General features: G+C 33.4%; 1 protein-coding gene across 2 annotated transcripts in view; it reads right to left on the bottom strand.

The window, feature by feature from the left end:
• CUL2 (cullin 2) overlaps positions 1 to 15,996 on the bottom strand; it is a gene marked incomplete at both ends in the record, with an annotated part of 63,932 nt that overhangs the window by 24,191 nt on the left and 23,745 nt on the right. For both annotated transcript variants that reach the window (XM_084254391.1, XM_084254390.1), the window contains 6 exons: positions 397 to 456; positions 1,110 to 1,217; positions 3,205 to 3,329; positions 8,253 to 8,415; positions 12,101 to 12,211; positions 12,310 to 12,406. In XM_084254391.1, the coding sequence (XP_084110517.1) occupies positions 397 to 456; positions 1,110 to 1,217; positions 3,205 to 3,329; positions 8,253 to 8,415; positions 12,101 to 12,211; positions 12,310 to 12,406 (664 nt within the window). The remainder of the gene's footprint in view (positions 1 to 396; positions 457 to 1,109; positions 1,218 to 3,204; positions 3,330 to 8,252; positions 8,416 to 12,100; positions 12,212 to 12,309; positions 12,407 to 15,996) is intronic.

Below are 15,996 nucleotides of genomic sequence, written 5' to 3' on the forward strand. Positions count from 1 at the left end.
ATAGGGTCTTTGCCATTCTAAAACTTAGTTTTAACAATCATGCACTAAAGAACTTAAAATACAAGTCACAAAGTAAAATTTAAAAAGGTTATCAAAAATTATCAAATTTCCTTTAGATTTCAGATGACATCTTTACAGAAATAATACAAATGATTTCAAAGCAAACATACTTAAAATACAAACTCAGTAAGATGGAATATTTTCTCCTTCAGTTATTTAAAAAGCCTACTGCATTCCTTAGATATGTGCCAAAATGTATACAATGTAGGTAGTTGTTTTTATTCTTAATTAAAACAAATTAAAAACAAATATAAAAACAAACTAATTTGATATTCTATTTTCATTTTTTACTACTTATTTTTCATAAGATTACTTTTAAACAGCCATTTAACTTACCAATTCAGGTGCTTTACAAATAGATTTAGGCTCTCTGTAATTTACAACTGATGTAAGGGCCTAAAGAGAAAAGAGTAATTAGCCACCAGTATCAGGGTAAAAGTACATCTGGGTCAATATATGCTACAATCTCTGTCAAAAATTACTACCCCACACAAAACACAGCATTTTTGTGGTAGTTTGTTAATATTGTTTTCATATCTAACACTATATAAACTCCTCTGACAGTATTCTTGATAATTACATATTATTTATCTTACTCCTCCTGAAATATACTCTTTATAACTTACTACTGATTTTTGATATATAAAACGAAACTACATTTTTAAATCTTCAAACACGCAAGCAAATTTCCTTTAAATATATACCAAAATTAAAATCTGTAGGCTATATTCATTTTTGTTTCAAATATAGTGACCTAAATATTATATTCAAAGGAAAAATCAGTACTAAGAATATTAACATTTACATGTATTTCAGAAGATGCTGAATAACAATTAACTTATATACAATAGGATATTCATAGGAAATTCAAAACCCATATTATTTAAGTATATAAACAGTTGCTAATTTAAGTTTTCACACTTTAAATTAAAGTTAATCTTGATGTCTAGATAAGAAATCACATAATTAGAAACCCCATTCTGAAAAATGCCTAAAGAATGATGATTAAATAGAAATATAGAGAAATATCTTATGCATTAAAAAGTTACCTTATCTAATGCACTCATAAAGTGCTGATCACCATTCAAAACAGTGTTGATAAGTTGAACAAATTTACCATGTACTTCCAAAACTGACTCAACAAATAGTGTTGGCATCTAAAAATAAGAATTACAAAGTACAAAATCACATTTTAAGCAGTTCAAGGGTAAAATCAGACTTACTAAGGAGTTGTTTAATTAAGAGAAAGCTTTTCCCAAGTAAATTAATATTACACACACTCTCTCTTAGCTAAGATGGTCTTAAAAACTCTAAAAATTTGATGCTGAAATTCAGGTATCATTCAAAACCAGAAATGCAGGACTATAGTTCTGCCAAAAGAACCAACTAAAAACTTTCTCTCTGGTGTTAAGTTACAAGTTACAATCTCTCTTTTTTAATTTATTTACTTAATTTTAAGACTTAAGTAAGTCAGCTAAAATTGTTTGAGTCTATTAAAAAAAGAAAACACGTATTTCAATTTGCTGATTCCCTTACATCAGACTCTGAGCTAATGTGTCTGAATATTCTGAATCTGTAAAAGTAATAAATATAAACTATTTACTAATAAATAGTAATAATTACTATTTACTAATAAAAAGTAATAAATATAAACTAATCAGGGGCCTCCCCGGTGGCGCAGCGGTTGAGCGCTGGGTTGCAAAGCTGCCCGCAGCCTCTGCAGTGCCGGTTCAATCCCCGGCTGCTCCCCGGCCACCGGAGGAGGGTCCCACATGGTGCACAGACCTCTCCTGCCGCCCGCTGCTCCCCTCAGCAGTGTACTTCGGTCCTTCTGCCTGCTCTGCTCCCCGCTCTGGCTCTGGTGAATTCTCTCACCCTCCCGCGCTTCTGACTGTACCCAGTGCTTGTATAAATAAATAGATAAATCTTAAAAAAAAAAGTTTATTAAAAAAATAAATAAATAAAATAAATATAAACTAATCAATACACCTAAATAATATAAACTATTTTACAAAAATTGAAAACTTATTCCTTACTGGGACAAAACACATAATCTAAGATTTGCCAAAGACAAATCTATAATTAAGGTGAATCAGCATTAAAAAATTCTCCTGAACAAATGTCTATACATAGATTACAGCATTATAAAGAGCAAACAGTTCTACTTCGAAAAGTGAATATTTCATGTCATTTCTGTCTTACTGTAAACTATCACTAGTCATAACAAGAAAACTATATGAAAAAATTTGAAGATTTAGGAACAGACTTTGACAGGAAAAATATCGTGTTATAAATAATCATTTGACAGCTTATTTTAGCTTATTTCAGTTAGTAAATTATTTTCAAGTTTTCAAATTTCACCCATGTTGTAGTGCATATAAGGACTTCAGTTCTTTTCATGTCTGAATAGCATTCCATTGAACAAATATACAACAATTCATTGATCCACTCATCTGCTGATGGACATTTGTATTGATTTCACACTTAGGCTGTAGTGAGTAACACTTTTGTAAACATTGGTGTATGAATGTCTGTTTGAATTCCTGTTTTCAATTATTTTGGGATAGAATCACTGCATTTGTATCATTAAAATAGCAAGTTTTATGTTTGCATGTATTTTAATACAATAAAATAATAGTTTAAAAAAATAATCATTTGACTAGAAGGCAATTCTTGAGAAAGATGAGTATTAGAGACATGAGGTCAGTGTTAGATTTTTGGGTGGCAATCATACATATAGGCAAGATGGTTTTAACTGAAATTTGCTTCCGGACTACCAAAATCAGAGTGTATATATAAAAAAAGCAAATTTTAAGATGTCTACTACATATTACCATTAATTAATACCTTTACCACAACAATTAAGTATTAGTGGAGCTACACAGGAACACAATTATTTGAAAAACATTTTTCTGTGAAACTAACATTTACTAGATGAACTTATCAATGTGACTAAAAAGAAAGGGCTGTGTCTTTTACTTACTTACTAATAGTTTGATGAGCCCAACAAAGTTTAAAACATTTTTAAAAAGATATTTCCATTTGTTGGCATGTTAGGACCTTAATCTGCTAAATCAGTAAATAAAAGAAAACTCAATGTTAACGTGATTAAGAAAAATATTCCCAATTCCTTATACAACTTACATTTTCCTGAGTAAGATTACTGGTTGCTCTAAGGCCCTCATCATGGATGTGATTTTGCAGCTCCTGAATCATATGAGGTAAACCAGTGGACACAGCACGAAGTAAGACATACATATTTGCCATGTCTGAGGGGAGAAAAGAAATCTGATCATCAAAGTTCAAAACAGTTCAGGACCTCCCCTGGTGGCGCAGTGGTTGAGCGCTGGGTTGCGAGGCTGCCCACAGCCTCTGTAGCGCTAGTTCGATCCCAGGCCACCAGCGAGGGTCCCACCCAAAAAAAAAAAAAAAAAGTTCAAAATAGTTCAAAAAACATTTTAATATATTTCAAAATTACAAGAGTATGCAGAGAAACTCTCCCACACTTATCTCCCAACTACCCAATCCTCCTCATTATGGGAAAGCAACACTATCATTATTTATTTTCAAAGATATTTCATGCATATTCAACCAAATACAAATATTCTGCGCTCTGTTCCGTTTATGTAAATAGTATAGCATATTGTATGTATTATTTAAAACTGCAGAACACAACATTTTAACTTATATTTCTGTATCAGCACATAGAGCATTTCCTCATATTTTATATCTATATAGCACTCCAATTATATTGTTACAGTACAATTTCTGAATAATTGATGGAAATCTGGCTGTTTCCAATTTCTTGATGTTACAATTAATAACCATGCATATAGGCAAGAATATCTGTAGTATAAATCCCTAGAAGTGGGATCACTGTGTCAAAAACTTATATTTTATAGACAGAGCCTTTCAAATGGTATTCTCAATCCCTGCTAATAACATGTAAGCAAGCATTTTGATCTTTGCCACTGATACATGAAAATGATGTTTCAGTGAAATGGTTTTTATTTTAAGCTTTCTATTTCTTGGCAAATTTACATTTTGGATATAAATATTTTTCAGTCATTGCAAATATATTACCCTATAACTATGTTTTGATGGTACAATGGTCTTATTATTAAATAATCCAAAGTTTTTATTTTTATTTCTATTTGACAAATCTTCCTTTTGTGGTTGCTAGTTTTTATATTTTATTTAAAATGCCTTTCTCTATCTCAGGGTCAGGAAGTTATTCTATACTATCTCTAGAAATGTTAAATGCTTTTTAGGTTGATCAAGTCTACAAGAAACTGAATGATTTTCTTATTGGTATCTGAGGTACAAATCAAATTCAAATTTTTTCCCCCAATGCATATCCAAGGGACTTAGCACTGTGTGTTGAAAAGATTATCTTTCATCCATTGTTCTATAGTGCCATCTTGGTCTTAAATCATGTATCTATGTATGTATGGGTTATTTCTAGGCTATTTTATCCTATTATTCTATTTGTCTATCCTTGCATCAAGGCCTCATTGTACTTATTATTGTGGTTTGATAAGTGATGCTATCCTTCAGTCTTCCCATCCTGTTCTTCAAAATTGTCTTGACTTTTCTTATTTTAATAGTACAATTTTCAGAAGGAAAAAAATCCTAGCATTTTGAGTATACTACCTTGGATCTGCAAGTCAATGGTGCTTTCAACACTGTTTTCTGTGTAGTCTGGAACATATCTTCTAATGATTATTCTCTACTATTTGAACAATCTTACCACTATTTTCTCTTTTTCTAAAATATTCTACTTTCTATTTTCTCTGTATATTACACCATCTCATTGTATTCTTATATTTCTCCCAATTTGAATGATATTGAACATTTCCATATATTTTCATTTTTTTTTCTTTGCTTTTCCCCTGCTTTTTATTTTTAAAGATTTATTTATTTATGCATATAAGAGCTGGGGTACAGGCCAGAGATGCGGGGTGTGAGAGGATTTACCAGAGACAGAGTGGGGAACAGAACAGGCAGACTGACTGAAATACACTGCTGAGGGGAGCAGCAGGCAAGACAGGAGAGGACTGCTGTGCCACGTGGGTTTCTCCCTGGCTGGCAGGGGATTAAACTTGTGCTGCAGAGGCTATGGATTGCTTCATAGTGCTGTGCTAAACCCCTTGCGCCACCAGGGAGGCCCTCCCCTGCTTTTTATTAGCACCTAAATGTATTTTTAAAAAATTAGGGGCCTCCATCTATGACAAGCCAACAGCCAGGATCATTCTCAATGGTGAAAAGCTGAAAGCAATTCCATTAAGATCTGGAACAAGACAAGGATGTCCACTCTCACCATTGCTTTTCAATATAATACTGGAAGTCCTAGCCAGAGCAATAAGACAAGAGAAAGACATCCAAGGAATCCAAATAGGAAAAGAAGAAGTCAAACTATCACTATTTGCAGATGATATGATAATATACATAGAGAACCCCAAAAACTCCACGGAAAAACTAATTCAACTAATCAATCAGTTCAGTAAAGTGGCAGGATACAAAATCAACACGCAAAAGTCAGTAGCCTTCCTATACACAAACAATAAATCTGAAGAAGAAGAAATCAAAAAAACCATCCCTTTTATTATTGAAACAAAAAAAATCAAATATTTGGGAATAAATCTAACAAAAGAGGTAAAGGACCTATACAAAGACAACTATAAAACACTGTTAAAAGAAATAGAAGAAGACACAAAGAAATGGAAAGACATCCCCTGCTCATGGATTGGAAGAATAAACATTATTAAAATGGCCATCCTACCAAAAGCAATATACAGATTCAATGCTATTCCAATCAAAATTTCAATGTCATTCTTCAAAGAAATAGAACAATTATTGATGAAATTCATATGGAATCACAAAAAAACCCGAATAGCCAAAGCTCTCCTGAAAAAAAAAAAGAAGGGAATGGAGGCATCACACTCCCAGACTTCAAACTATACTACAAAGCCATAATCATCAAAACTGCATGGTATTGGAACAAGAACAGACATACAGACCAATGGAATCAAATAGAAAATCCAGAAATAAACCCACAGATTTATGGTCAACTAATCTTTGACAAAGGAGCAAAGATTATGCATTGGAGCAAAGAAAGTTTGTTCAATAAATGGTACTGGGAAAACTGGGTCGCTATATGCAAAAGAATGAAGCTTGACCACTACCTCACACCATACACAAAAATCAACTCAAAATGGATTAAAGAACTAGACATAAGACCTGAAACCATAAAATATATAGAAGGAAATATAGGCGAAACACTACGTGATTTGCACATCAAAGACATCTTTACAGACACATCACCCAAAGCAGTAATAGTGAAGGCAAAGATAAACAGCTGGGACTACATCAAATTAAAGAGCTTCTGCACAGCAAAAGAGACAATAACAAAAGCAAAGAGAAACCCCACCAACTGGGAGAATATTTTTGCACCCAACACTAATGATAAAGGACTGATCACAAAAATCTGCAAAGAGCTGGTGAGACTCAACAACAACAAAGAAAATAACCCAGTCAAAAAATGGGCAGAAGAGCTAAAAAGAAACTTCTCTGAAGAGGAAATGCAAATGGCCAACAGGCATATGAAAAAATGTTCAACATCACTTGTCATCAGGGAAATGCAAATCAAAACTACCATGAGATACCATCTTACACCAGTGAGAATGTCACATATTAAAAAAACTAGCAACAACAAATGTTGGCGAGGGTGTGGAGAAAAAGGAACTCTTCTGCACTGTTGGTGGGAGTGCAAACTGGTCCAACCACTATGGAGAGCTGTGTGGAGATTTCTGGACCTACTAAACATAGAGCTTCCATATGATCCAGCAATTCCACTCCTAGGTATTTACCCAAAGGACACAGAAACATCAATTCCAAAGAACACCTGCACCCCTATGTTTATAGCAGCACTGTTTACAATAGCTAAGCTTTGGAAACAACCCAAATGCCCAAAAATAGATGACTGGATCAAGAAGATGTGGTACGTATATACCATGGAATATTACTCAACATTCAAAAAAGATAAGCACATGCAATTTGCAGAAACATGGATGGCGCTGGAAGGGATCATGCTCAGTGAAATAAGCCAAAAAGAAAAAGAAAAATACCGGATGGTCTCACTCATAGCAGGAATCTAGAAAACTTAAATAAGGGACCAGGAAAATGAATAACTATAAGAAAGTGAAAATCAGAATCAACAAAAAACTATGAAACACAGACACTTTTGGGAGGGTGGGGGGGCGAGAGGGGAGGGATTGGAATCAGAAAGGGGGGGTTGCAATTGTATGGGGAATATAAAAATAAAATTTATTTATTTATTATTATTATTTTTTAATAGAGGCATGTTTATTTATTTATTTGTTTGTTTGTTTTTGTTTATACATGCATTGGGTACAGTCAGAAGCGCGGGAGGGTGAGAGAATTCACCAGAGCCAGAGCGGGGAGCAGAGCAGGCAGAAAGACCGAAGCACACTGCTGAGGGGAGCAGCGGGCGGCAGGAGAGGTCTGCGCGCCATGTGGGACCCTCCTCAGGTGACCGGGGAGCAGCCGGGGATCGAACCGGCACCGCAGAGGTCGCCGGCAGCTTCGCAACCCAGCGCTCAACCACTGCGCCACCGGGGAGGCCCAAAATAAAATTTATTATTTAAAAAAAAATAAATAAAAAAATAAAAAGAAAAAAAAAATTAGGGGCCTCCTTGGTGGCACAAGAGGTTGAGCTCAGTTCTGTGAAGCTGTCCGCAGCCTCTGCAGTGCTGGTTCAATCCCTGCCGGCCTCGGGGCAACCCACAGGACAAGCAGACCTCTCCTGTCTCGCCCCCTGCTCCCCTCAGCAGTGTATTTCATCAGTCTGCCTGTTCTGTTCCCCGCTTTATCTCTGGTGAATCCTCTTACCCTCCCATGCATCTGGCCTGTACCCCAGCTCTTGTATAAATAAAAAATATCTTTTAAAAAAAAATTAGCCCTTAATATATATAAAAATATCTGCAAACACATTTTCCCAGTTTTTCTTTTGACTTGAAAACTTTGAAAATATCCTTTCCAAATCTTTTAAAATAGATTAGTAATATTTTGTAAGACGGCATATGAAATATTTTAGAGCCTATTACTAAAATATGCTTGAAATCAAAAGAAGCTGGAAGATTTCTACTCACTTTATGTCTGATATCACTTACCATTTTTTTTCTCTTGTCGGATGATATTATGACATTCTGCATGTAAGAACTGTAAGTGGTCTGCTACCATTCGTTGCTGACATTCATGAATCACTTTAGTGTATGAACTTGGATGTAAATATTTTCGACATCGAATTTCTTCATCTTTTAATCTACCTAGGACCTTTGGAAATATATTTTACAGTCATGAGCTATTATGAGAAAAAGCTATAGTATTAGTGAATAATTCAGCTAGCATAATTTTAATGGCTCAGTCAAGCATGGCCAGGTAACCAATAAGGATTACATAATCAATTTAAAACCCACATTCCATAATCATTTCAAAATTTTAAAGTATTATATATCATTTATATTTTGCCAAGTCTTATGGACAAGAACTAAAGTGAAGTGGATTGCACTGAGTCTTCATTCATTGACCCCATCATTCTATCATAAAGACTGCCTAATATGCAACAGGAACAGCAGGTAATGATTTCTAAAAACTAGAACAGGTGGTCACTTTATGAATATTTATGTGTTATAGAATAAAAAATAATTTACAGAAACTGGATCAAGTAGATTAATATAATTACATAGGGTTTCCTTCTTATAAAATGTAATGTAAACAGCTTACATTATAGTTAACTATCACATTAAAGATTTCATTCAAATTTTTGAAAGTCAAAATGGGCATGTGGTGCATATTTTATACTACTTCACTCAGAGATTAAGCTAGGAGAAAGAGAGAAGGGAAGGACAGAATAAAAGGAAATCTAGAATATTCTGAGGAATCTGATAAATTGTCTTCAGAATGCTACCTTTGTGCTTTGCCCCCATCACCAATGACAACAATTAAATCACAGAAGACATGAGATGAACATTCTGTAAGCAGGATGTACCTTTTCCTCACTTGGAACTCACATCTACCTTTAGTATTCTATTTGATTCAAGCTAATCAACAGCTATTCAATAATTTGTGGGTAAATATCAATAGCTTACATTTAGAAATGTTTTCATTCCATTAAAGATAACTGAAGACTTTTTGTTTCCTTTAACTCTCTGCCAGGTGGTAGATTAAAATGAAAAAAAAAAAAACTTATTTGACTCATAGTCATGTATCAATCAAGATCAACTGTTAAAGCTTATCCTGGATAAAAAGCACTGAGCTACAAATAATAACTGGTTAATAAGAACCAGCCAATAAAAAACAACGGAGAACCTGGCTAATTTCTCCCTAAAAACAAAAGTAAATTTGGATTGAAAATCTAGATAGCATCGCACACGCAAATATAAATGTTTATGCTTTAAAAACATTCTGAAATGTGATTCTATGTAACCAGATTTTCTGAACTTCACTGGTCTCAGGGAATTATGAACATTCAAATATTTGAGGAGTATTACTGAGGTTGCCTGGGCATAAGAAGGTGCTGTTAAGAGGGGAAATAATAGGTCATCCCTTCTAGGGGATGACCTAGAATAATAGGTAATCCCCTCTCAGATTTCTCTACTTATTTTCTTATATCTTTGTTAATTTTTGGATGGTATTTGATTTATATCCTCAGTTGTAGTTCCGGTGGTTCTCCCATCACTATTGCATTCGTGATCCATCACTACAGTCTCTTGTGCTCTTCCTTCCCCTGTTTTGATTCCTCTCATCCTCCCCCTGTTGTTTGCCTCAGATCTATGGTCAACTTGCAAGTTTTGTCTTTTTTCCTGTCCCTTTTTTTTTTGGTTTCTCTACATTCCACATATAAGAGAAACCGTCTGACATTCCTCTTTCTCCTTCTGGCTCACACTAAGAATTACCACTTAGAATAATCCCTCCTAGCTCCATTCATGTTGCTGCAAATGGCATGCTTGACTTTCTTTTTTGATTGCTGAATAGTATTCCATTGTGTATATGTACCACATCTTCTTGATCCACACATCTGTTCTGGGGCACTTAGATTGTTTCCATAATTTAGTGATAGTAAATAACACTGCAGTAAACAGAGCAGTGCAGGTTTCCTTTTGAATTAGTGCTTCTGTGTCCTCTGGGTAGATTCCTAGAATCTACTGAGGGTATATCCATTTTTAGTGTTCTGAAGAACCTCCATACGGATTTCCACAGTAGCTGAAACAATTAGTTATTTATAGCACACTATAAGTGACTTTAATCTGTTTGTGGATTAACTAAATGCAACAGGAATTAAGAGTATAGGTCTGAGAGAAATGACAGGGAGTAAGAAAGGAAAATAATTAAACAAAGATAATGGGTGGGGGTCTGTGGGACATTCAAAAGAAAGATAAGGTTGGAGTGTCTCAATAGAAGGTTTCATATAGCCGCTAATCCTCTTGATAGAGAAGGCCAAAACTAGAGGAACGGTCTAAAAAGGGGAAGTATGAAAGCTATATTAATTAGGCTGTTAATTAAATGACCTGCTGTTATAAACACTATTTTCCAAACAATATCCCATGGTTGTTCTTCCAACAGTTTGAGATATAACTTACATATCATATGACTTACCCACTTTACGGCTTTTGGTATATTACATTATTATTGTTTTTTTAATTATGATTAAATATGCATGATATAAAATTTGCCATTTTAACCATTTAAGTGTTTAATTCAGAGCCTTTAATTAAATTCACAATGTTGTGCAGCTATCTATTTCCAAACATTTTCATCACACCAAATAAAAACTGTGACCATTAAGCAATTGTTCTCCAGTCTTGTCTCCCAGTAATTTCTAATCTATTTTCTATCTATATGGATATGCCTATACTGGATATTTCATATAATTGGAACCACACAAAATGTGTCCTTGAGTGTCTGGCTATTTCTACCTAGCATGTTTTCAGTCTCATTCATGTTATAGCATATATCAGGACTTTAGTCCTTTTTAAGACTGAGTATTATTCCACTTTATGTATATACACTTTGTTTATCTTTTCTACTACTGATAGACATTTGGATTGTTTCCATTGTTGAATATATGTATCACTGATCTGCTGAATGCACTTTTCAGGACTGGATCTAGACTCTTTAACAAGTATCTATGATGCAAAAAGGGCTCAGAGCAAAGCAGCACTGACTTAGTGTAACCTGCACTTAATAGATGGAGAAAATTGTCCTAGGTCTCAGAGCTCATTAGTGACAAAGTAGGAAGAGAATCAAATAACTCACCCAGTCTTCCAGAACTGGGCTTAGTGGAATATACAACTGTGTCAACAAGCACTGATATCTCTTGACCTACATTCTATAAAAGACAAATTATAACTATTCCAATTACAACATTTCATATTTCTTGGCTAAATTAATAAAAAGCATCCCATAACCAGAAGCTTGAAATCCAACAATGTAGATGAAAAAAACTGGGTTGAAGTTCTAATATATCTTATATGATGACTGAATTTATGACTATTCTTTTACTGAGAAAATATACAGGGAATTTAAAATATGGCAATCAATATGTGTTGGTTTAATGATTGGCTAAATTTTCTGTGGAGGTTTTTATCAGTCTTCTAAAATCTTCAACAGATGCCTAGAATTATATTTTTCTTTCCCCCTATCTTCTATTTTAAAGGAAGGAAAATAAAAACCCAAATGCCAAATTTCTACACTTATCCTATTTTCTAAACATACCTACTAAACAAAATTTATAGTTTACTATTTTGCAAAGAATATAAATATATATATATATTTTAGAGACAAACAAATCAAGCAATCAGTATTTTGCATAAAGCAATAACCATGATGAAAAATGGAACAGCGCTTTTTCTCATGATTAATCAACAGGTAAACATTAGTAACTCAGACTAATGATCAAAGAGAACCTTTTTCCATCAAAGATATATTAAGAAAACATGTTATACATTTTCAAGCTTACCTTTTCCATATACTGTGAGCAGTTTGATTCTTGTAATAAATTTGAAGCTTCTTGCTTGTAATACTCTCCCGTTTCAGTTAGAAAAGGAGACTCAAAGATTTCCTGATAAAACTAAACAAATCAATTAAAATCACATTTTTAAAAATTAGAACAAATAATTTAAGAAATTAAAGGTCTGCTTATTTACATATTTAATGGAAGTTTTTTACCTTTAAAGGGAATTTTTTCTTATACTGTTCAACATGAACAAAGGAGTTAATAACCCCATGGATTACTTTCTGGTTTGGGTCTTCTCCACCACGATCACTAAAACAAGGTATAACACAAAATATTCTTGAGAATATAATTAATTAATGGAAGCATACCAAAATATGGCTAGTTAATTGTATTATAAAACATTTATACTGCATATAGAGCATTTAAAGGTCAATGCATATGATGCTAAGAAATAATTTTCATACCACAACTGAAATATTTCCATAAATAAAACATACTGTATGAATATACTAAGTTAATAATTCTTTCATTTTAGAGTACATGAGAGTCCATGCATTCAAGACTATGAAACTGGAGGGTTAAGAATATTTGAATTGCACTTACTATATTCTATTATTAGAGGATTTGGCTTGAGAACTCAGTCTTTGAACCTATTACAAGTATCCCTGCAGTAATTTGATGGTATGCATTTCTCAAAGGTACACTCTATATAATGCATCACTCATTGAACTGACTAAAAGCTGTTGTTCTCTCTTTTAGAGACCTGCCAGAGTCCCCAAGTTGTTTCCCATTCAAGCACAAGCTATTTCTCTATTTAGAAATTTAGTGAGATATGTTTTTAGTATGTTTATATTTCTTTATAGTTGCAAAGGGATCTAAAATCACTTCAAATATTGATAGTTGATTAAGTACCAATTTAGTCAAAGGTAGTATTGTGATGCAAATCTAAAATCAAAATGAGAAATGTAGGTGAACATCAGTTTTTCTATTTACAGAAACAGAAAAATGGAAGGGTAAAATATAGTTTGCCTGAAGCCACAGTAAAATAGCCTGGTCCTAAAATGGGAGTTTCTGACACCAGGATTAATACTCAATCCAAACCATAATACACTCAAAGATTTTATTACCATTTTATTAACAATCTCCTACCTTGCTTCAAAATATTTTTCTTTAAATTAATAATTATTTTACAAAAATAGCAACAGAAAATATATTATTACCATTCCCTAGTAAAAGCCGCTTGCTTTCTATACTAGAATATAAAGATTTTCTACATTTAAGAAAAATAGTGAGGCAATTACCTTTGTAAATTAGTGTCCCTCCCTGCCTCTGCATCCCTCTAATCCTCTTTCATTCTTCCTTTAATTACCTGGATATCCTGGGAAAAGTTTTTTGTACATGAATTAATACGGCTAGAATAATTCTGTCAGTCACAGAATCTTAGATACGTCTACATTTTGACATTAATAAGATCAATGACTACTTCTAGGATCACATAGCTCATTTCCTCTGTTCATCTTCCATTAGTTCCTTCATAAGCTCACATTAAATCTAGTAAAATAATGATGTAACCTATTGAAAAACATCAGTCTTTTAACTCAGGACCAAATGAAACAGGTCAAGATGAGAAATATTGGAATATTTGGAAAATCAAGTAACCTAAAATTCTTTTCATGACCAAATCCTATTGTTTCTGCTCAGTACCAGGAATAATATTCCTTTTAGTCTCAGCAAGCTTGTCATTTGTCTCTCATCCCAAAAAATCCCAGATAAGCTGGAATCAAATAAGGTACTGCCTAGAAAAATCATTGATATTCTTAGTGCTTAATAATTAAACTGTTTTTGCTATAAAAATCATATATGAACTCAGAAAACTCTTAAGCATAACTATTTAATCTGAACAAAAAGGACTATATAAAATCATCACACTGCATTTCTATTATGCTAACATATAATGAAAATAAACTATGAAATGATAGTTTTATAATGTAATATAAAAGTTAGTAATACAAAAGCACTAAGTTGGTCAACTCTAGTCTCATCTTAAAAACACAGGTTCCAAAGGATGAGCCCTGAAGAAAGAATATCAACAATTTTTAGAAATATGGTTTTATTACTGATTTGACAAAACTAGTGAAAAAATGCATACAACAATCATAATGAAATCATCATGTTAAAGAATCCACTCAGCTGGGATACGGGGGACTGACAGAAGAGTTAAACATAGCCCTAAAACTAGGATTTTGGAGTCACATGGCATGGGCTTGCATTCTGTCTGACTGCATTAAATGTCACCTAAGGTAGAAGTTTATTAATCTTTGAGTACTCAAAAAATTTCTTTTCTGTAAAGATGGGATCATAAAATACCTACACCTCATGAGGATGCGGTACTCTAAGGTTAATCCAAGAAAGCAATAGCACACTGCCTGGTTCATGAGTAAATTATGAATAAACATTAGCTAGTATTGTAAGTTCTGAGAGGAGCAAAAAAAGAAGCATTTTCAATATTTTAAAGAGGAGAATAGTTTTAAGAGATCAAAACAGTACTAATTGTGATTTTTTAAATTAAGGTTAAGAACTGAGTAACTAAGCATTTAACTCAGACAGCAGAACAGGTTTGTGATGGTCATTAAAAGTTAAGCTGGAGCTCTCAAAAGTCCTGATATTGATATGGGACAATGGACAAATTAATCTCTTAGTGAAACCTTCACTTACCTCTATGTTTAAAATGAGAACAGGGTGTCAGTAAGCCAAATGCACCCTCCTATACCCACTCTAAATCTGAGAAACAACAGGACATAGTACTTTATTGTTAACAGAGGCCATTAGACTTGTAGAAATTGAAAAAAAGACAGAAAGAATACTATTGATAGATAACCTAGAAAAATAAAACTACAAAAAGAATAACAAGGAGAGGCAGGGAAAAAGGAGAGGAAGACAGGCAAGAATTAGCATACACTTAAAGCTGGATGCATATAAGGTTAACAAAACCAGCTACATTATTAGGAAAAGCTGATTTTTGAAGCCAGGTTATAAGCAGCAGCTCTTCTGTCCCCCCATGGAGCAGTAAGTATGGTATCTGAGAGAAGGTGGTATCCCAGAGGGACCCAAATCCTCTCCATCAAGAAGACTGCTGTGGGACTCACTTGAGATTACTCCCAGGCTCCTCTACTACCATCTCATATAGTGGGAAACCAAGGAAATGTTTCCCTCAGATTAGCAAGATTTGAAATTATGAAGTATTGGTGAGTAACAGAGAAACAGGTATTGTATTCTACTTATGGAAGTACAGATACTAAGGCAAATTGGCAAAATTCTAAAAGCATGTAGTCTATGACTTCAAATGTGTATGATTTAAAGCACATATAGAAAAATTGGAAACCCAATACATGGCACCAAGAAAAGAGTTTAATAAAATGAGGTAAAACTGCATGAAATATTGTTTAGCAGTTAAAAAAGAATAAGGTAGAGCTGATGTACAAGCATAGAAAAATTACCAAAATATATAATTGAATAAAAAAGTTATTGAGTATAATCATTTGATTTTTAAGCTAGAAAAAAAATCAAATACTTAAAAAAGAAAACGACAATATTCTGCATTTTTATATTTATCTTTGTAAACATGTATAAAAATTCATAGGTAAAGGTTCAGAAAGACAGTTAACCAAATGATTACAGGAATTAGCTCCATGGAGAAGGAGACTAAGGAAAGAATCTAGAATATGGAAAGCCTTTTAAAGATGCATTTATATATCATTTGTTTATTTAAAATTAAGTATTTCATTGAGTAATTGATTACCATATATGGGAAGAAAATGTACAACGTAACTCTGGAACAACCTTATATAGTAGACAGTAAGAAAATTATCAAAGATGACTAGGATTATATCAAAAATCTT

This window comes from Talpa europaea, assembly GCF_964194135.1.
Source record: "Talpa europaea genome assembly, chromosome: 14".
In the NCBI taxonomy this organism is placed as follows: domain Eukaryota; kingdom Metazoa; phylum Chordata; class Mammalia; order Eulipotyphla; family Talpidae; genus Talpa; species Talpa europaea.